This window comes from Nelusetta ayraudi, unplaced genomic scaffold (genome assembly GCF_046127955.1).
Source record: "Nelusetta ayraudi isolate G7.1 ecotype Tasmania unplaced genomic scaffold, CSIRO-AGI_Nayr_v1 ptg000026l, whole genome shotgun sequence".
NCBI classification, from domain to species: Eukaryota; Metazoa; Chordata; class Actinopteri; order Tetraodontiformes; family Monacanthidae; genus Nelusetta; species Nelusetta ayraudi.
Genome location: NW_027466076.1, coordinates 417,754 through 433,546, shown reverse-complemented (window position 1 = coordinate 433,546; position 15,793 = coordinate 417,754). Strand labels below are relative to the sequence as shown.

The window sequence follows — 15,793 nt, the reverse complement described above, 5'->3', positions numbered from 1 at the left end:
ACACACACACACACACAGTTAAAGACCAAATAACCATAAAACACAATTTGTGAATTATTTAATTGGATGATAAGGGCTACAAGGAATTGTTGAAAAAAAAATATTTTTTTTGGCAACTTTAAATGCTTAAAGTTGTTTTACAAATTTTTTTTTTCCAAAAACTTGCCAAATCATTGTTTTTTTTCACTCTAAACTGGAATTGGATTATGGATTAAAAGGTTCAGGAGCGCCGTTTCGATTCGAAAGCCACTTTCCTCCATGGCACGAACGAACGAACAACTGAACACCGACTCTAACGGTACTGAAGAACACAGTGACCCGCAGTGATGTGGTAGAAGGGGGGGGGGGTGAGGTGGAGGAGGGGGTGGAGCCAGAAAAAGAGCTCTCCGCTATAATTCGCTTCATTTTCCTCTAAATTTCACCTCATTATCTGACATTACCTTCATCTCTCTTTTTTTTTGGTTTTTTGTTGTTGCTCGCGGAAGATCAAACTGAAAAACTCAAAAAAAAAAATAGTAGGAGACAGAGAGGGAAAAACAAAAACAACACACATCAGCTGTGAACGGACTCGCAAGCAAACAAAAAAGTGACCCGACGGCCTCGATTCAAAACACTTTCCCCTTCCCCTTTCCCCTTTTCGTAACGTTACACACACAATGGCGGCGGCGGCGGCGGCGGTGGCGAGGCTTCACGAGGAAGTCGAGCTGAAATAACCTTCACAGCGGCGGAGGCAGGTGGGGGGGGGCAAACACACACACGAGACTAGTCATAATAGGTTTGTTTTCCAAAGGAGGGGAAGCGACGGCAAACATTGACCCGCAGCGGCCGCTATTATCCTCAGCCGCGCCGCTACGCACGCTGTCGGCCTGTCTGTGAGGCCGCCGCCCACTTTTGTTGTGAGGTAAGAGGCTGAATAAGGAGGCCAGGCTGCGTTCACATCAAAGCGGAGGGAGGTGATTTTTCCACCTGCAACTTTTTGCTATTTTTTTTTTTATTAAAAATGTTAAAAGTTGTTTATGGATTCATCAATTCATCCACTCAAATAAAAAAATCATTCTTTAAAGAATCAAAGTTTTGTTTCCTTGATTACTAAACGCAGTGCAACTCAAATCTGTACCGATGGGTCATTTAATGAAAGAAACTACATCTTCCACAATGCACTGCTGTCTTGATACCTAACAGAAGACAAATCCTCCTGATCATCACGTCCATCTTTTCATTATATTTCTTGGTTTGTCTTTGTTTTTGTTTCCCGTCATGATCTTTTCAGATGGGAGAGTTTCAAGATGGCTCTCGCAGATTTACTGACAACTTTTTTTGAACCAGAATTAAATCGGATCAACCAATCACAGTTATGGCTGGTTGACACCAGGACTGGACTCCAGGACCTCCAGCCAGATAACTCGCACCACTGAAGGCAGTGGTTAATCCGCCAGGCAACTGGGCAAAAAATGTTTTCTTCTGTGGACCAACATCTGGATTTCTCCTCCTCGTGCTCCGTGTTCTCAGCTCGTCCAGCTCGGGAATCTGATCTTATTCCGTCTCAGGTTCGGGAGGCTGGAGCTGCGTGACTCAGCACGATGCCATGTGGGCCGAGAGGCTGCTGTGGCTTTTCCACGACTGCCAGAGGAAGAAGAAAAAAAAAGCCTGACGTCTGAACGAATGGAAATCTTTGGGAAAAAAAAAAAAAATCCACAACAGCCGGGACGGTGGATGGAAATGTGGGCAGAAGAACCGCAGAGAGACCTCGTGGCTTTGGAACCATGGAAACAAGGACGGCCTTGTCCCGGGAAGAGACGTCAGGACCAGGAGTCACAGTTCTTCATGCGTTCTCCTCCTGCATCTCAACCCTCCAAATTAAAGATAAAGACGAGAGATAGAGGAAAAGCTGAGAGAGCAGAAGCAGTAGCGTGAGGCTGGACTCTAACATCTGACGGCCAGATGTTTTCCTGAGTCCAGATTCACCTCAAGCCACAGCCTCGTCTCCTCCTTCTTCAGTCAGACCAGCTGCACCTCAGCTGGTCCCACTGCCTCTCGAGCTGGTTTGATTTTGCTAAAAAAAAAAAAAATCAAATTCACATCAGATTGGAAAAAACTCCTCACGATAGCTGTAAAAAAAAATAGAGCGGTAACTAAACAAAGGACAAATGGCAGCTGAAAACTGATTCACTTCTGTGTCGCTGTAGTTTGTCGTACTTTGGGGTACTTCACATTATCCACAGATTTTGGTTAAGGCAAAGGTTTAGGCAAGAGTTAGGGTCCTTACACACCGGGAGCGAATTTGCGAGGGGAATAATTCACATTTTTTTAAAAACCTCTTCGGGTCAACGCAACCTTCCACACTGGCAGCAGAGGCGAAAAGGCGAACGTCTAGACTTCTGATCAATCAAAATGATGTTGGCATGTCGATGACATCACATCAAAACTTGCCTGGCTGCAGCCTTATATTTATACCTTACCTCAGACATGTAGCTCTCTGTAATTTTTCTCTCCCTCTGCAAAGTGGAGCCAGTTGATGGAACAGTCCTTCAAATTGTCCGACGGACATTCTAAAGTACTGACGAAATTTCACTGGGTAAAATTTGAGCTCCTGGATCATCGTGTTGGACTCACACACATATGTCTCAAGAACAATATTGGCTGTGCCCAAAGACTTCTATTATTTTTCTTTTTCTTTGTTTTAATTCAGCCATCACCAGGACATCATCATTTAAAGATAGAGTTGATTGTTTCTCCTTCGGCGCAAAAGAAAGAGCGCCAAACTTTATCCGCTAAGCAAATTTTATACGCATATTCACCTCGCGCTAGGTGTGTACAGGAAAAAGTCGTCGGCGAAAATCTTGCATTTTCACGTCGTTTATTCGCGTCACTGTGCCTATTGCCCGGTGTGTAAGGGCCTTTTGGTTTGAGACTAGGTTACGGTTGGGGTTGAGACTAGGTTTAGGGTTAGTGTTGGGGTTGGGGTTAAGGTTGAGACAAGGGTTATAGTTAGGGGTGTTCCTGCGGCTTTGACCGCCTCCTGACATCAGACTCGACTGTCACGCAACATCCAGAGTGTCGGCAAACACAAATTTGCCGCATGAGGTGACGACTAAAGAAAAACGAGGAGGAAACCACCGTTGCCACAAACTTACTCGCGTGTATGTGTTGACAGGGGGTTTGTGTGTGCGTTTATTGTAACACAATTCGGTAATTTGGCTCCTTTCAACAGTTGATTTGCTGGGTGTTAGTGAGCCGTAAGCTGAGCAAATGGCAGTCATGTTTCATGTGTGTGTGTGTGTGTGTGTGTGTGGGTGTGGGTGTGTGGGTGTGGGTGTGTGGGTGTGTGGGTGTGTGTGTGGTTGTGCATGTTTCTGTGTTTGGCTGCCTGTAGCGTGATAACTAGACTGATTTGATATCATCTGCAATGCCGTGTAAACATTGACACACACGAGCATGTACACACACACACACACACACACACACACACACACACACACACACACACACACACACACACACACGAAACATGACTGCCTGTGTGGCGTGTGGCCAGACTTCTGGCTCTGGCCTGCAAGAAATTAATAAACAAACAAACATTCAGCAGGAATGTGTGAACTACTACTTTTTTTCCCTCGCTAATGTTGAATGTTCCCAAACTTGCCTGCGGGTGGCGACCACGGGGTGGATGCAGTCCTGCCACTTCTTGCTTTGCCTCAGTTGTGGAATCCAGTTAGATTACATACATTGTGTGTCAAACGTACTTGTTTGTGTGTGTGTGTATGTGTTTGTTTGCACACAGATGTTGACCTTTGCACCTTGCAGCTATTGACCAGGCTGTCGTTTGTTGATGGAGGACACGGAGGCTAATGCCGATATATATTGGTTTGCCCACATTGATCCGGTAAATATTTCCCACCTGACGGATGTGAAGAGAAAGATTTTCTCAGCAGAGTCCCATCACATCAGTCAGACAGGAAGAGAAAAAAAAACACGAGTTGTTTTTTTTTTTTTAACTGCTCACAATTCAAGTTAGACTGTTTATACATGTTTCCACAATAAATTATTTATGTTTTGGATGAGTGAAAACAAAGAAATTGGTGAAAAGTTCACCTAATCTATCACTAGGAGTTTGGTTTTTTTTTGTTTTTTTTAAATATGCCCGATGACTTTTATTTTGTATTTTTTTAATATATTTTAGTTTTAGTGAATTGACCCTTGAAAATATCCTCATTTTAACAACCTGGATGATTCTGCCTTTTCCTTCCTCTGTTTCCCATTTTTGCCCTTTGTGACATCACAGTTGGCCTCCGTACCCACCTCATTGGTGACGATGAGAGCGAGCTGCTCTGGGGAGTCGCCACTCTGTCCGCCGCCATCATCACTTCAGCTCAGCACCTGGAAAACAACACGGCAACAACGTGAGTCCATCAGGTGGCGCTGAAACAAACATTTTGATTGGTTCAAATTCAGTTTCATCACATTGGTTTCCTGGAGTCACATCCAACACGTCTCCAGATTATTTTCTCGATCCTGGACACCCGACTTCACCTGAGGGCAGCAGCAGCCCTCTGTTAGCCCTCTGTTAACTGCCTCCCGCCAAAAAAACAGAAAAGCGATTCTGCACTGGACGAACCGCTACTTAAAACAAGGCGGGGCCTCAGAGGGCGGAGCCAGCACGTGGCCTGGTGGGCGTGGTCAATGACTTGCCACAGAGGTATCTTTCCCTTTGTGACATCACACAGGACCAACTCCCTGTACTGACTTTCCCATGATGATGATGATGATGATGATGATTTTCACAAACATGTGACCCTCCTGTCAGCTGCCTTGGCACTGGGTCGTCACATCCAATCCTGAGAAGCCACACACACACACACACACACACACACACACACACACGCAGACCTGCCGATACACGCCAACATTCAACACCACACGCACAGCTTGTGTGCTGCTGCACCGTCTCCTTATTGATCCGCCTCCAGAGCCTCCCATCCCTGTGGCTCCGCCCCCTCCGGCCTCTAATTCAATTATCAATAAAGCTCACTGTCTTAAAGAGCCGCTTGGCCGCCGCTGGAATAATATTTCTTATCTCCTAATTTACTGGCTGGCTGCCAGCCAGCGACTCCCCACCTCCTCTGCGCCCCACCCCCGAGGCCGACGCCCCTTAAAGTGCCTGCAACTTTATTCCGCCGCTTTATTGATGAGTCCCCATTTAGACGAGGCCGGTTCCTCCCGGCAGGGTTCCTCTAATCCTTTTAGTCGCCGACACCCTGCAGCCGCACGTCTCGGGATAATTAGCGGCTAGTTAGGCACGCCGTGTCCATGGCGAGGCGGCGTGCGGGTCATGGTCGCTTTTTATTAAAAGCAGCAGCAGCAGCAGCAGCAGCGGCGATCGATCGGTCGGAGGCGGAAAGCAACAAAGGCGCTCGGCGGGGGAAACAAAGGGAGGCACGTGAGCCGTCACTGGGAGGAGGGGGCGACGCCTCATCCGGTGGAGTTTGGAGATGGAGATGCAGAAAATAGCCCGATACCGTTCCGCGCCGATGGGTGCAACTTCCGGTGTTGCGTAACTGCAGACGAGTTGAGGAAGTTTTCTCTTTGACTGAGTTTGACTGTGACGAGCTCAGCTCAGTTTTCCAGACGGATGACCAGGTGAGCGGGAGGGGGGGAGGGGGGGGGGGGGGAGTTGGAGGAGGAAGAAGGAGGGAGGAAGAGGAGAGGGAGGAGGAGGGGCAGGGATAGATGGGGGAGAGGAAGAGGAGGAGGAAGAAGAGGATGGGGGGGGGTAGTTGGAGAGATCCAGGAGGTCTTTACAGCAGCAAACTGCCTCAGGTCTGGAGGTCCTGGAGGGGCCGGCAGCAGGAAGTGGAGAGGCTGCAGGTCACCGCCGCTGTAATCGAGCGCCAGTGACGCCGCCGCCCACGAGGTGCGACGAGAGCAGCTCGCCGAGTGGCGTGTGGAGGACCATCGTGCTGAGAGCGACCTGTGAGGCCTCTCAAAGAGCTTTGCACAATCAACACAGGAACCAGCGATCAGCTGACCCGGCTCATCACTCACACCTACGGACAAGTTAGAGTCGTCAGCAGCTGGTGTTGCCGTAGCGGGAATATGGGATTTGTTTATGTTTGTTTGTTTGTTTGTTTGTTTTTGAAAATAAACCTGATGTTCTATTTGGTTTCTGCGCCCAATGGAAGCGCCGGCTCTTGGAAGAACCTGCAGAAAATCAGATGAAGGAACTGAATGACAGGAACTCAGTTGTAGGAATTTGGTTGCTGGAACTCAGTTGTATGAACTCTGTTGCATTAACTCAGTGACAGAAAGTTGCAGAAACTCAACTGTAGGAACTCAGATGCGGGGATCCACAAAGGTTTTTGCACTAATGACATGCAGGCGTAAACACGCCCACGAATGCGGCACCTGAAACAGGTGGGAATGTTGCGGTCTGGCAACCTGAGAGCAGTTTGCGCCAAAGGTTGTTCGTGGGTGCGTGTGTTTGGTTTGTGTTCATGGATGCACGAAAAATAAAACAAAAATTTTCAGATCGTGAGCCGGCTGCCGTCGCTGCTGAAGCAACGAGCTACGTAGCTCTGCTGGGATAAATGCGCTCCTCCGTCTTACCAAGACTGCTGCCATAATGGAAAGAAAGTCAAGACGCAAGACGAGCTAGTCATTATATAAGCAAGACAATCACCAACACCTGAGTACCATTTGTATTTTTCATACCTAAAATATTGGCATATATACTGTGGTCTATGCCGATCTATATATAAGATTTGGGGAGCCATATATATATTTCAGGCTTTTCAGAGAGGAAAGTTTCACTCAGAAGCCAGAAACACTTTGACAGACAGAAGCTGGCGGTGTTTGCGTCTGTCAAACTGCGTGCGGACACGAGCGCAAACTCTTTCTGGACCTGCCGCTGTTTGAATGAGGCATATTTGCATAGAAGGGGGGGGGGGTGTCCTTTTGCACGTGATGACTCATTTAAATACATTCACGAGTCTGGCGCAGCCCTGCCGCTGCCTGCGCCTCGGCGCATTTTCCGCCCATTTTCACTTTTGCGTCCCCCCCCCCTGTGGATCGGAATCACCGTTTTCGGCGCTGTTTACACGGATTTTCTGCCGCAAAAGCCGCACAATCGCTTTGTGGATCTGGCCCTCAGCTGCAGGAACTCAGGTCTAGGAACTCAGTTGCAGGAACTCAGTTTGTAGGAACACTGTTTGGAGAACTCAGTTGCAGAAACTCTCTAGAAGTTCCGCTTTGAGGGCTGCAGTGCTGCAGAAGTACCAGTTCTCCCACACTGATGGTCGGCAGCGTTGACAGCGTGTCGGCTAATTCTCCCGCCAGGCCGAGACACTGGTCTTCATGTCGGGAGGATGAAACCCGAGGCGACCCGCCGGGGTTCCCCGCTCAGCTGCCGTGGAGAACATGGAGAGCGGAGGGGAACCAAACAATGAGCGCCTCTGTCCTGGAGCCCATGTCACACCCCGGCTACAATAACAAGCACTCCGTGAGTGTGTGTGTGTGAGTGTGTGTGTGTGTGTGTGTGTGTGTTTGCACGGCAGATTTTCTGCAGCACTTGCGCTGATCCCTGTCGTGTGTGTGTGTGCGTGTGCGTGTGCGTGTGTGCAGAGGCAGATTTGAACCGTGCGTCCGTGTTTCTGTCACTCGCTAACTTCCCGCCGATGTTTCAACTCTCGCCTCCAGTCACGCCAAGCCTGCTGCCACCGCTGCCGCCGCTGCCGCCACTGACACATGAGTCATCGCGCTCGTTTGTCATCGCGCTCCGCAGCCGAATGACGACTCATCGACAGCTCGGCGAATCAGCGACTTGGGACTAAAAATAATCAGCCAGTTTGTTCAACACACACCGACATGTGACTCGACTCGACTCGCCTCTGCTCATCTCCAAACTCGTGTGGCTTCCTCACCTGATGAATTACCAAGATCAACTCCACAGACTCTCCAGATCCACAAAGAAACTCAGCACGTTTAGCCCTCTGTTTGCAGCCTGCTGCTAAAACCAATACTTTGGTAGGGAATAAAAAAAAAACTACAAACTACAAACCTCCTATATAGGACAAACTTAAAAATATCTCTGTATTCTGATTGAAAAATGTTTTCTAAAATAACGGCGACTAAGCGCCTCACGCTGATTCACTGTGACGACACTTGATTCATGAAAAAAAAAAAACTAAAAAAAACCTAAACGGTTCAATTTGGGGACGTGGACCCGCGATCCTCTGACTGTGATATGGGGATATTTTTGTCCTCAGAGGAGCTTTCATCTCCGTGTGGGCTGTCGGAGGCAGCAGAGAAGATTTTCTGCTCCGCGGCTCCTAAATATAAAGCAGATGAAAGAGCCGCGAGTCACGTTATCGTGCCTCATTGTCTGGCCACTCAGGTCACTCTTAAAAAAAAAACTAAACATAGACTCTCTCTCTCTCTCTCTCTCTCTCTCTCTCTCTCTCTCTCTCTCTCTCTCTCTCTCTCTCTCTCTCTCTCTCTCTCTCTCTCTCTCTCTCTCTCTCTCTCTCTCTCTCTCCCACCACCCAGGATCCTGCGGTGGAGCACACTGCCTCCTGCAGATCAGGAGTGGGGGAAGTTGGGAGGGGGTTGCTAAAGTCGCGGCCAGAACACAAGAGGCCCCTCGGAAAAAGCCAGTTTGCCATCAGTGCCAGAAACCATCAAATTATGGTGGGAGGAAATCAAACTGTGGAGGGAGGGGGGAGATGTGGAGGGAGGGGGGAGTCAGAGGGGGAGGAGTGAACTCACTCACCGGCCTGAACCCTGCTGATGGAGCCGGCGATGAGGTGAGTCGCAGATGAAACTGATTTCCCGATGAGCTCGTCTCTGTTTCTGATTCGGCGCCATGTGGCCGCCAACTCTGCTAACTCACTCTGACTGGAGAGCAGGATGGGTAAGTGAAGTGTGCGAGCGGCCGGGTCGTCCTGAACCCGACCTTCCCGGCCCACACGTAACCCCCCCCCCCCCCCCCCCCCCCGACCCCCACCCCTGCCTCAGTGGGCCAGCTCAGAGTGAACCCTTGTTCTGGGACAGAGGGAGCCTCTCAGGGTGCTAATAATGCCTCCTGTGAGGAGTCGCTGGCTCATCGCTCAGTGAGTCAGCAGCCTGTGCACTTGGCATTCTGCAACAATGGAGCCGCATTAATGCGACCGCTGGGAAATACCTCGCTTGCTGCGACAAACAGTGATTTTTTTTGTCCTAAATACATTTACAATTTTTAAAACAAGGGTGGCGAACGGCCTCGGCAGAATGTTCTGAATGTAATGTGGTGATCGAGCTCCAGTGTCATGTGGGCTTTAAAGAAAAATGACTCATCGCAAACTGATATGATGTCACACTGGTTAGAGTCACTTTTAGAGTCACTATTTCACAGATATCCCAAACTTAAAAACTACAAAATACGAAGGCCACGTGTCAGCAATCGCAAGCTAACGCGCAAATCAACCAATCACGTCACAACGATGACAGCACAGTGTATGGATTTGCGATTCCTTGGCAATGATGCTAGGTTAATTTCCAGTGATAGTTTATTCTAAACTGTCAGCAAATGCTGCTAATGTCACGTGAGATATAACCGCCGATGCTAACGTCTGAGATGGCATCACATCAGGCTGATGAATATCAGCTGACTGTTGTGAGAATCTTGGGTCACAAAGCCAACTTGACAAGCGGTCACGTGAAACACTGTTAAGAAAATCAAGCATTGTCTCCTCCATGTAAGGGAAGGACATGTTTGTGGGTTTCTTTTTTTTCTTTTTTTTTTAATATATACACTTCGGACAGCAGACGTCCTCTTGGCCACTATCTGGGCCCGTCTAAAAGTGGCGCATTCCTCAGATAGCGCTGGCACGATGGCCGCAAATGCACCAAAGTTGTCTTCGCAGCAGCGCTGCACCGTTGGCTGAACCCGGGAATCACCGGCCTGTCGTTTCCCCTCACATCCGGAGCTCCGGATGACTTTATGACTTTAGGAGTGGGGGAATTGGTCCAGAGCCAAATTTTAAGGCCCTTTAATGATTCAAAAGTAAACTGTGGGGCAGAGATGGCTTGCCGTTGAGCTATCAGAAGGCTGAGGGAATCCCAGTAGATTTTAGGCTGCTGGTGTGAAATCCCTCATGGTAGGTTTCATGGAGGACTCTAGAGAAAGAGTTTGTCAGTAAAAAACCTAATAGAACCTAATCCAAAACTGGATCGGACTTTAGTTGAACTTGTTCTACCTAGTTGGACTTGTTCCAGTGCTTGTTCTAGTTTTAGTTAATTGGACTTGTGAGCAGTTATGGTAAAAAGACATTATTTGCACCTCAACTCAGGCCTGAGAACAAACTGAGCCGTCCTCCCGCCAGTGGTCCGTAATGCCTGGCCTTGGTTAGGAACCACTGGCTGCTCCCTACTGGAAGCTTTGCGGGACTCTTTCACTCACTGATACAGGAAATGAAAACTGTCACGACTAAGACAGCAACGCCAGAAACAAAAAGTGCAGGAACCCTCCTCGAGTAATTTCGCTAAAGGTCATCCTCACCAATTAGGAAAATAAAAAAACTAACAAGATTTTTTTTTTTTCCACCATCAGTCTCGAATTTTGACGGTTTTGTCAAATGCTGAAAATGAAGCTCTACTGTGGCTAAAGTCTTTGGCGCGGACGCAGATGGAAGACTGGAAGAGGATTCCGCTGTGGGTTTGAACTTTGAGAGTTCCATAAACTGTTCTGATGCTTGTTGGTTCTTCTGGGGGAAAATGGTTTTGTGTGCTTGTGGCCGACCCCGTTCGGGAACCGCTGAAGTTGTTGCTCAAAGACAACAAGGGAAAATAAATACAGAATCTACCAATCTGCTAAAATCATGCAACAACGGGACGTTTTTATTTGTTTTCATTGAGGCTTGTAAGTATCCCGATCCAAACTCCATAGAAATCTGATTTATTTTCTCAGATGTAATTTGGCCTGCACAAAACAACCCCCCAGATCCACAACCACCACTTTGTGCCTCGTCAGTTAAAAAGGAACCATCGTGGAAAACCCTGACGGATCCCATCACATTCCCCAAAACACACAGGAGAAGATTTGTGCAAGACAAAAAGCAGAACTTCACAACTCTTGTACTTCCACACTCACCTGCTCTGAGTCGTCACAGATACCTTGCTTTCTTTTACAAGGCCCGGAACTAAAATCAGCCTTAGCAAAAATAAATAAATAAATATGATAGATGACGCGTGACACAGCTGCAGCAGCTATGCAACTAACGATGGAAAACACGGTGACATGTGTCATACTGGCACAGTTTTGATTGGGACTTGGCGTGAAGTTGGGCATACATGTGTAGGAGGATGGAGGGGAAGCACAATCTTCCCTCCCGCGTACATATTTCCTCCGTTTTCAAAAAAGTGACACACATGCAGTGAAGACACAGGAAGGAAAACTTAAACCCAGATAGGTAATGTTAGCCAGTTATAACTGGCAAGCTTGAGGTGGACCAATCCTCGCTTATTTTTAACTGCTGCATGGTTAGCTAACTGCAGTGGCCACTCCATGGCCACAGCTAGCTAGTGGCCGTTGCTTTTTGCTAACACCTTCATAGAAATGGACCAAAACACCAATGTGGCACAAGGGAAACCAAACTATTACAGATGTTGAAAAGGATTTAACTGGAACTGCCCATTAGACCAACCTCCCATTAGGGTTTGGGTTTGGGTTAGGGTTATGTTAGGGTTAGGGGAGGTCGGACCAATGGGCAATTTGTCGATCTAAGGGAAGGTGGGACCAATGCCATGCTCCCGGATCTAACAGTGTCTGCTTGCATTGCGCACAAAACAACAAAACACTCATCTAATCTTCTCATTAGATGAGTGCAAATTAAGCCAATTAAGATATGCAAAGTAATTTTAACTAGCAAAAATGCACATTGCAGGTGTGGATACCTTCTGACCTGGTTACTAGCCCAACGCTAACAACTTCAAATAATAATGTATATAAACGAGCATCCAGTCTGAGACGTGACATCACTTCAAGTCTGGTCAGCATGTTTGAGAAAGACGTCAAAGGAACTAAAATGGTTCTTGAAATTTCTACCAGGTTAAATCCTCAAGAAAGTCTGCAGACTTGATGTGGAGAGCGACGATGGTAAACTTCCTCTTCTTCTTTTGTAACGCAGAAGAAGCTAAAGCTAAAGCTTAGCCCAGCCACGGCTTTTCCAAACATTGCACATCTTTCTAACTTATCTACAGCTGTGCCAGGAGCATACAGACAAGACTGTGAGCAGTGTGGCGAGCTAAAATTACCCTCAAGCCCCTGCGAGCACCCGTTTGGGAGAGAAAAACACACACACACACAAAAAGAAAAACACAACAAAACTTTGAGACCTTCACCAACGTATCCATGACTGAACTGGGCTTGAAGATTCCCTTGTAAGGCCACAGGCTGCTGCATCTGCTAGCGTGGGCAGATCAAAACTGAGGTCCTTTAGTGAAGGACTCCTCGGCCGAACCGCTAAGCGCTAACAACCAGGGGGAACCAGATCAGGACTGGATGGCGGTGGAAGGTGTCGAGCCACGCATATGCAGAGCGTCATGCACAGACTCACAAACATACAACAAGGTCACATTGCAAATGGCAAAGTGAGACCGAGCAGAGGAACAGCTTCAGCGCAAAATCTGCTGAAAGTCAACCCACCATCCGTACATTGACACACACACACACACACACACACACACACACACACACACACACACACACACACACACACACACACACACACACACAGCACTGTACCTCCTCCAGTGTCACGATGAGAGAAATGTCCAAATGCATCTCCAGAATCTCCAGTTCCGACAGTGAGAATGAATTGAGTAGAGGGAGAAGAGGAGGGACACCGAGTGGGGGGAGGAGGGGGCAGAGAGGGAAGCTACGGGGGGAGGCCACCGGGACACAGTGTGGAACTGGATCCCAGTGCAGCCACCCAGTGGGATCCAGAAGGGCACCTGACACCGGCGAAGCATCAGGAGCTGCTCAATAATGAATGACTGCAGCCCGCACACACACACACACACACACACACACACACACACACGCCACATGGCTAATAGGGAGTCATGCTGACATAATTGGAGGCGGGCCGACGGTGTGGTCAGGTAAACGCAGGGTTGGTCTCCATAATCAGTCGGGAGCATCGTGACACATGTAGAGACTCTGCTTCTCTCACACACACTCACAGATAGACACACACACACACACACACACACACACACACACACACACACACACACACAGACAAACAGCAGCCAGCGAGTGTGTTTACTGCTGCTGCATCTTCAAATTCCCGTCTAGACTTTGTACTGGAGAACTAAATACAGGACCAACGACGTCAAGAGGAAGTTACGCAGACAAAAAAAATACACATATACACAAATGTATGTAAATATCTGCTGCATCATTCTTCGGCTGTCCTGCGTGACCTCACCCAGGCCACGTCTACCTGGCAAAGACTCAACGTTGCCTGGCTGGGATGAATTTCCCAGAAAACCCCAAATCACTGTCCGAGTCCTGGGCTGAGTCATCGTCCAGAGGAGATTACAGCCAGTCAAGTGCGAGAGGACCTGTGGTTCCACTAGCCAGAACCTGTGGTTTGACTGGTCAGACCCTGCGGTTCCACTGGGCAGGTCTTCGTTAAAGTGCCAGGCTGGTGTTTTTAGCATTGTGGGTCTATTTTAATGTTTTCTGAATACCATAAAAAATACCAGCTGCAGTTCAGCTCTGATCTTCTGAGGTCACTTCCCTCTTCCATCCAAGGGAAAAGAGGTGGAGCCTCCATAATAAGACCACGTTCCATTTCGCTGGGTGCGATGTGTGAAGGTCAAGAACCTTCCAAGTCCTTACCAGGCCAAAAACAAATGGTGTCCAGACTCTTTGGAACACTTCAGAAGAAGCGGAACATCTCCGTCCAATCAGCTTCCGGATTGCCTGGAGATTCTCGGGATGTTCGGTGCTGGAGGGGGCGGTGCTCAGTCAACCTGGAATCGGCCCGGTTACGACTTATACGGCAAAACCGAGCGCGATTTATAGCCCAAGACTCCGCCCACCAGCGGGGGAGTCTCACTGCGTAAATGTATGACCTCATAGCCGGCGGCAGGATTGTCAATAAAATTTAAAAGAAAAAAAAAGAAAAAAAAAAGCTTGGCCCGGGGCTCAGGCCTTGGCTCCGGGGTGAGCCCACGTTTTAGGGCATCTACAAGGGAGGAAGGGAAATCAGGGAGAGTGGGGGAGGACGATGGGGGTGGGGGACGGGGGAGTGTAATAGTGGGGTCTACAGCTGTTTGACATTAGAAAGGGAAGGGTGGCCAGAAAATTAGGGAGGCTGGGTCGGCGTGTGTGTGTTTTCTTTTGGGGCAGCGGTGAGAGAAAGAAAGAGAGAGAGAGAGAGAGAGAGAGTCCCAGCCAGCCGACTGGACGGGTCAGAGGGATGGGCTGGGTTTGGTGGGGGGATGGGTGGGTGTGGTTCCTCGGGGCCGTCCCACCACCCTGACTGTTATTCCAGCGCTCAAATGGAACACACATGGGAGCGATGTGATAAGTAAATACGGCAAAAGCAAGAATCTGCAAAGGTATGCAAGAAGGGAAAAAGGCTGCACATGTGCCCACACATGGCACTTCAAACAGCAAACAGTTGTTGGGTTTTTTTTCTCCGCCTTCTTCTTCTTCTCCTTTTTCTTCTTCTGCTGCTTTTTCCACTTTTGGAAGCAAATAGCAACCACACACGTGTGAGAGTTTTTCGGGCTAATGAGGCCTGCAGAACGCTGCTCCATGTCTCATTTCAGAGGTACAGAACGCTCCCAGAACTAAAAGAGCACCTACATGTGTGGGTTTTAAAATTAGAACGTCCCTTTACGAGCCTGGGGGAGGCGGGGCTTTGCTGCATAGCCAACGCTCTGCCAGAGGGGGCGCTGCGCTGCACAACACACGGGTGTGTCCATGTGGACAAGTCGTTTAGATGGATCGGCAGCAGAACGTGATTCATTGTTGCCAGTGCAGACACTGTGAAGTCATCCGGCGGCCACGCCCCTGACTGTCTGCAAAAATGGCCGGAGTCGCTGTGATCGTCACCTGAATCCTGGAGGTTGGTTTCACCGTCGGCGCCACCTAGAGCTTCCGCTGTGTTTTCAAAGCGGAAGATTCCATATTTGGACGTGTGTGTGGTACCCGAGGTGAGCAGTGATTGGATATTAGAAATAGTCGTTTTTTTGACCAATTTAAACCAACAGAGACATTGCAACCAGTTTGTAACAATATGAACTTTGGGCTCCTCCCCCATATTGACAGCCAGTCATATTTATTCTTGCTGCAACCAAAGCTGGTGGTCCCTGCAGGCCCAAAGATAGAGTGCAGGTTTCCGGCGGCACCACTCCTGCTGCTGCGGCCTCCTTCTTTGAAACCAGAATGAGGATTCTGAAAGGGATCCCAGCGCTAGCAACTAGCATGGTGGTGGAGCCTCCTAGTGGGCGGAGAGAGATTTGTATTTATTTATTTTTTCATCTTGAGGGAAATCCTACCGGGAACAACCAGCCCCCCCCCACCAAAGGACCACAACCACAACAACAACAGCAACAACGACACGGTGGAGGGGGGCGGCACCGCACGCTGTGGATGCAATTACAGGGAAGACGACAATACGGACGACCTTCCGTCCAATTAGAGGATGGAGACGGGGAGGGAAGATCGAGGCAGAGCAGTGGGGCAAGAAAAGGAGGTCAATCCCCGAAGAAGGAGAAGACGAGGAAGAAGGAGAAGAAGAAG

The 15,793-nt window shown here is 48.6% G+C and overlaps 1 protein-coding gene across 3 annotated transcripts in view; it reads right to left on the bottom strand.

Moving 5' to 3' along the window:
* Positions 1 to 15,793, bottom strand: part of insc (INSC spindle orientation adaptor protein) — a 32,002-nt gene that overhangs the window by 12,474 nt on the left and 3,735 nt on the right. The window contains exons 1-2 of one of the 3 annotated variants that reach the window (XM_076028636.1): positions 12,776 to 12,850; positions 4,300 to 4,377 (exon numbers count right to left, since the gene is read on the bottom strand). In XM_076028636.1, coding sequence (XP_075884751.1) covers positions 4,300 to 4,361 — 62 coding nt within the window. In that variant the 5' untranslated portion in view covers positions 4,362 to 4,377; positions 12,776 to 12,850. Of the gene's footprint in view, positions 1 to 4,299; positions 4,378 to 8,764; positions 8,872 to 12,775; positions 12,851 to 15,793 lie in introns of those variants that run through there. The other 2 variants (XM_076028637.1, XM_076028635.1) reach the window with 2 other exon arrangements.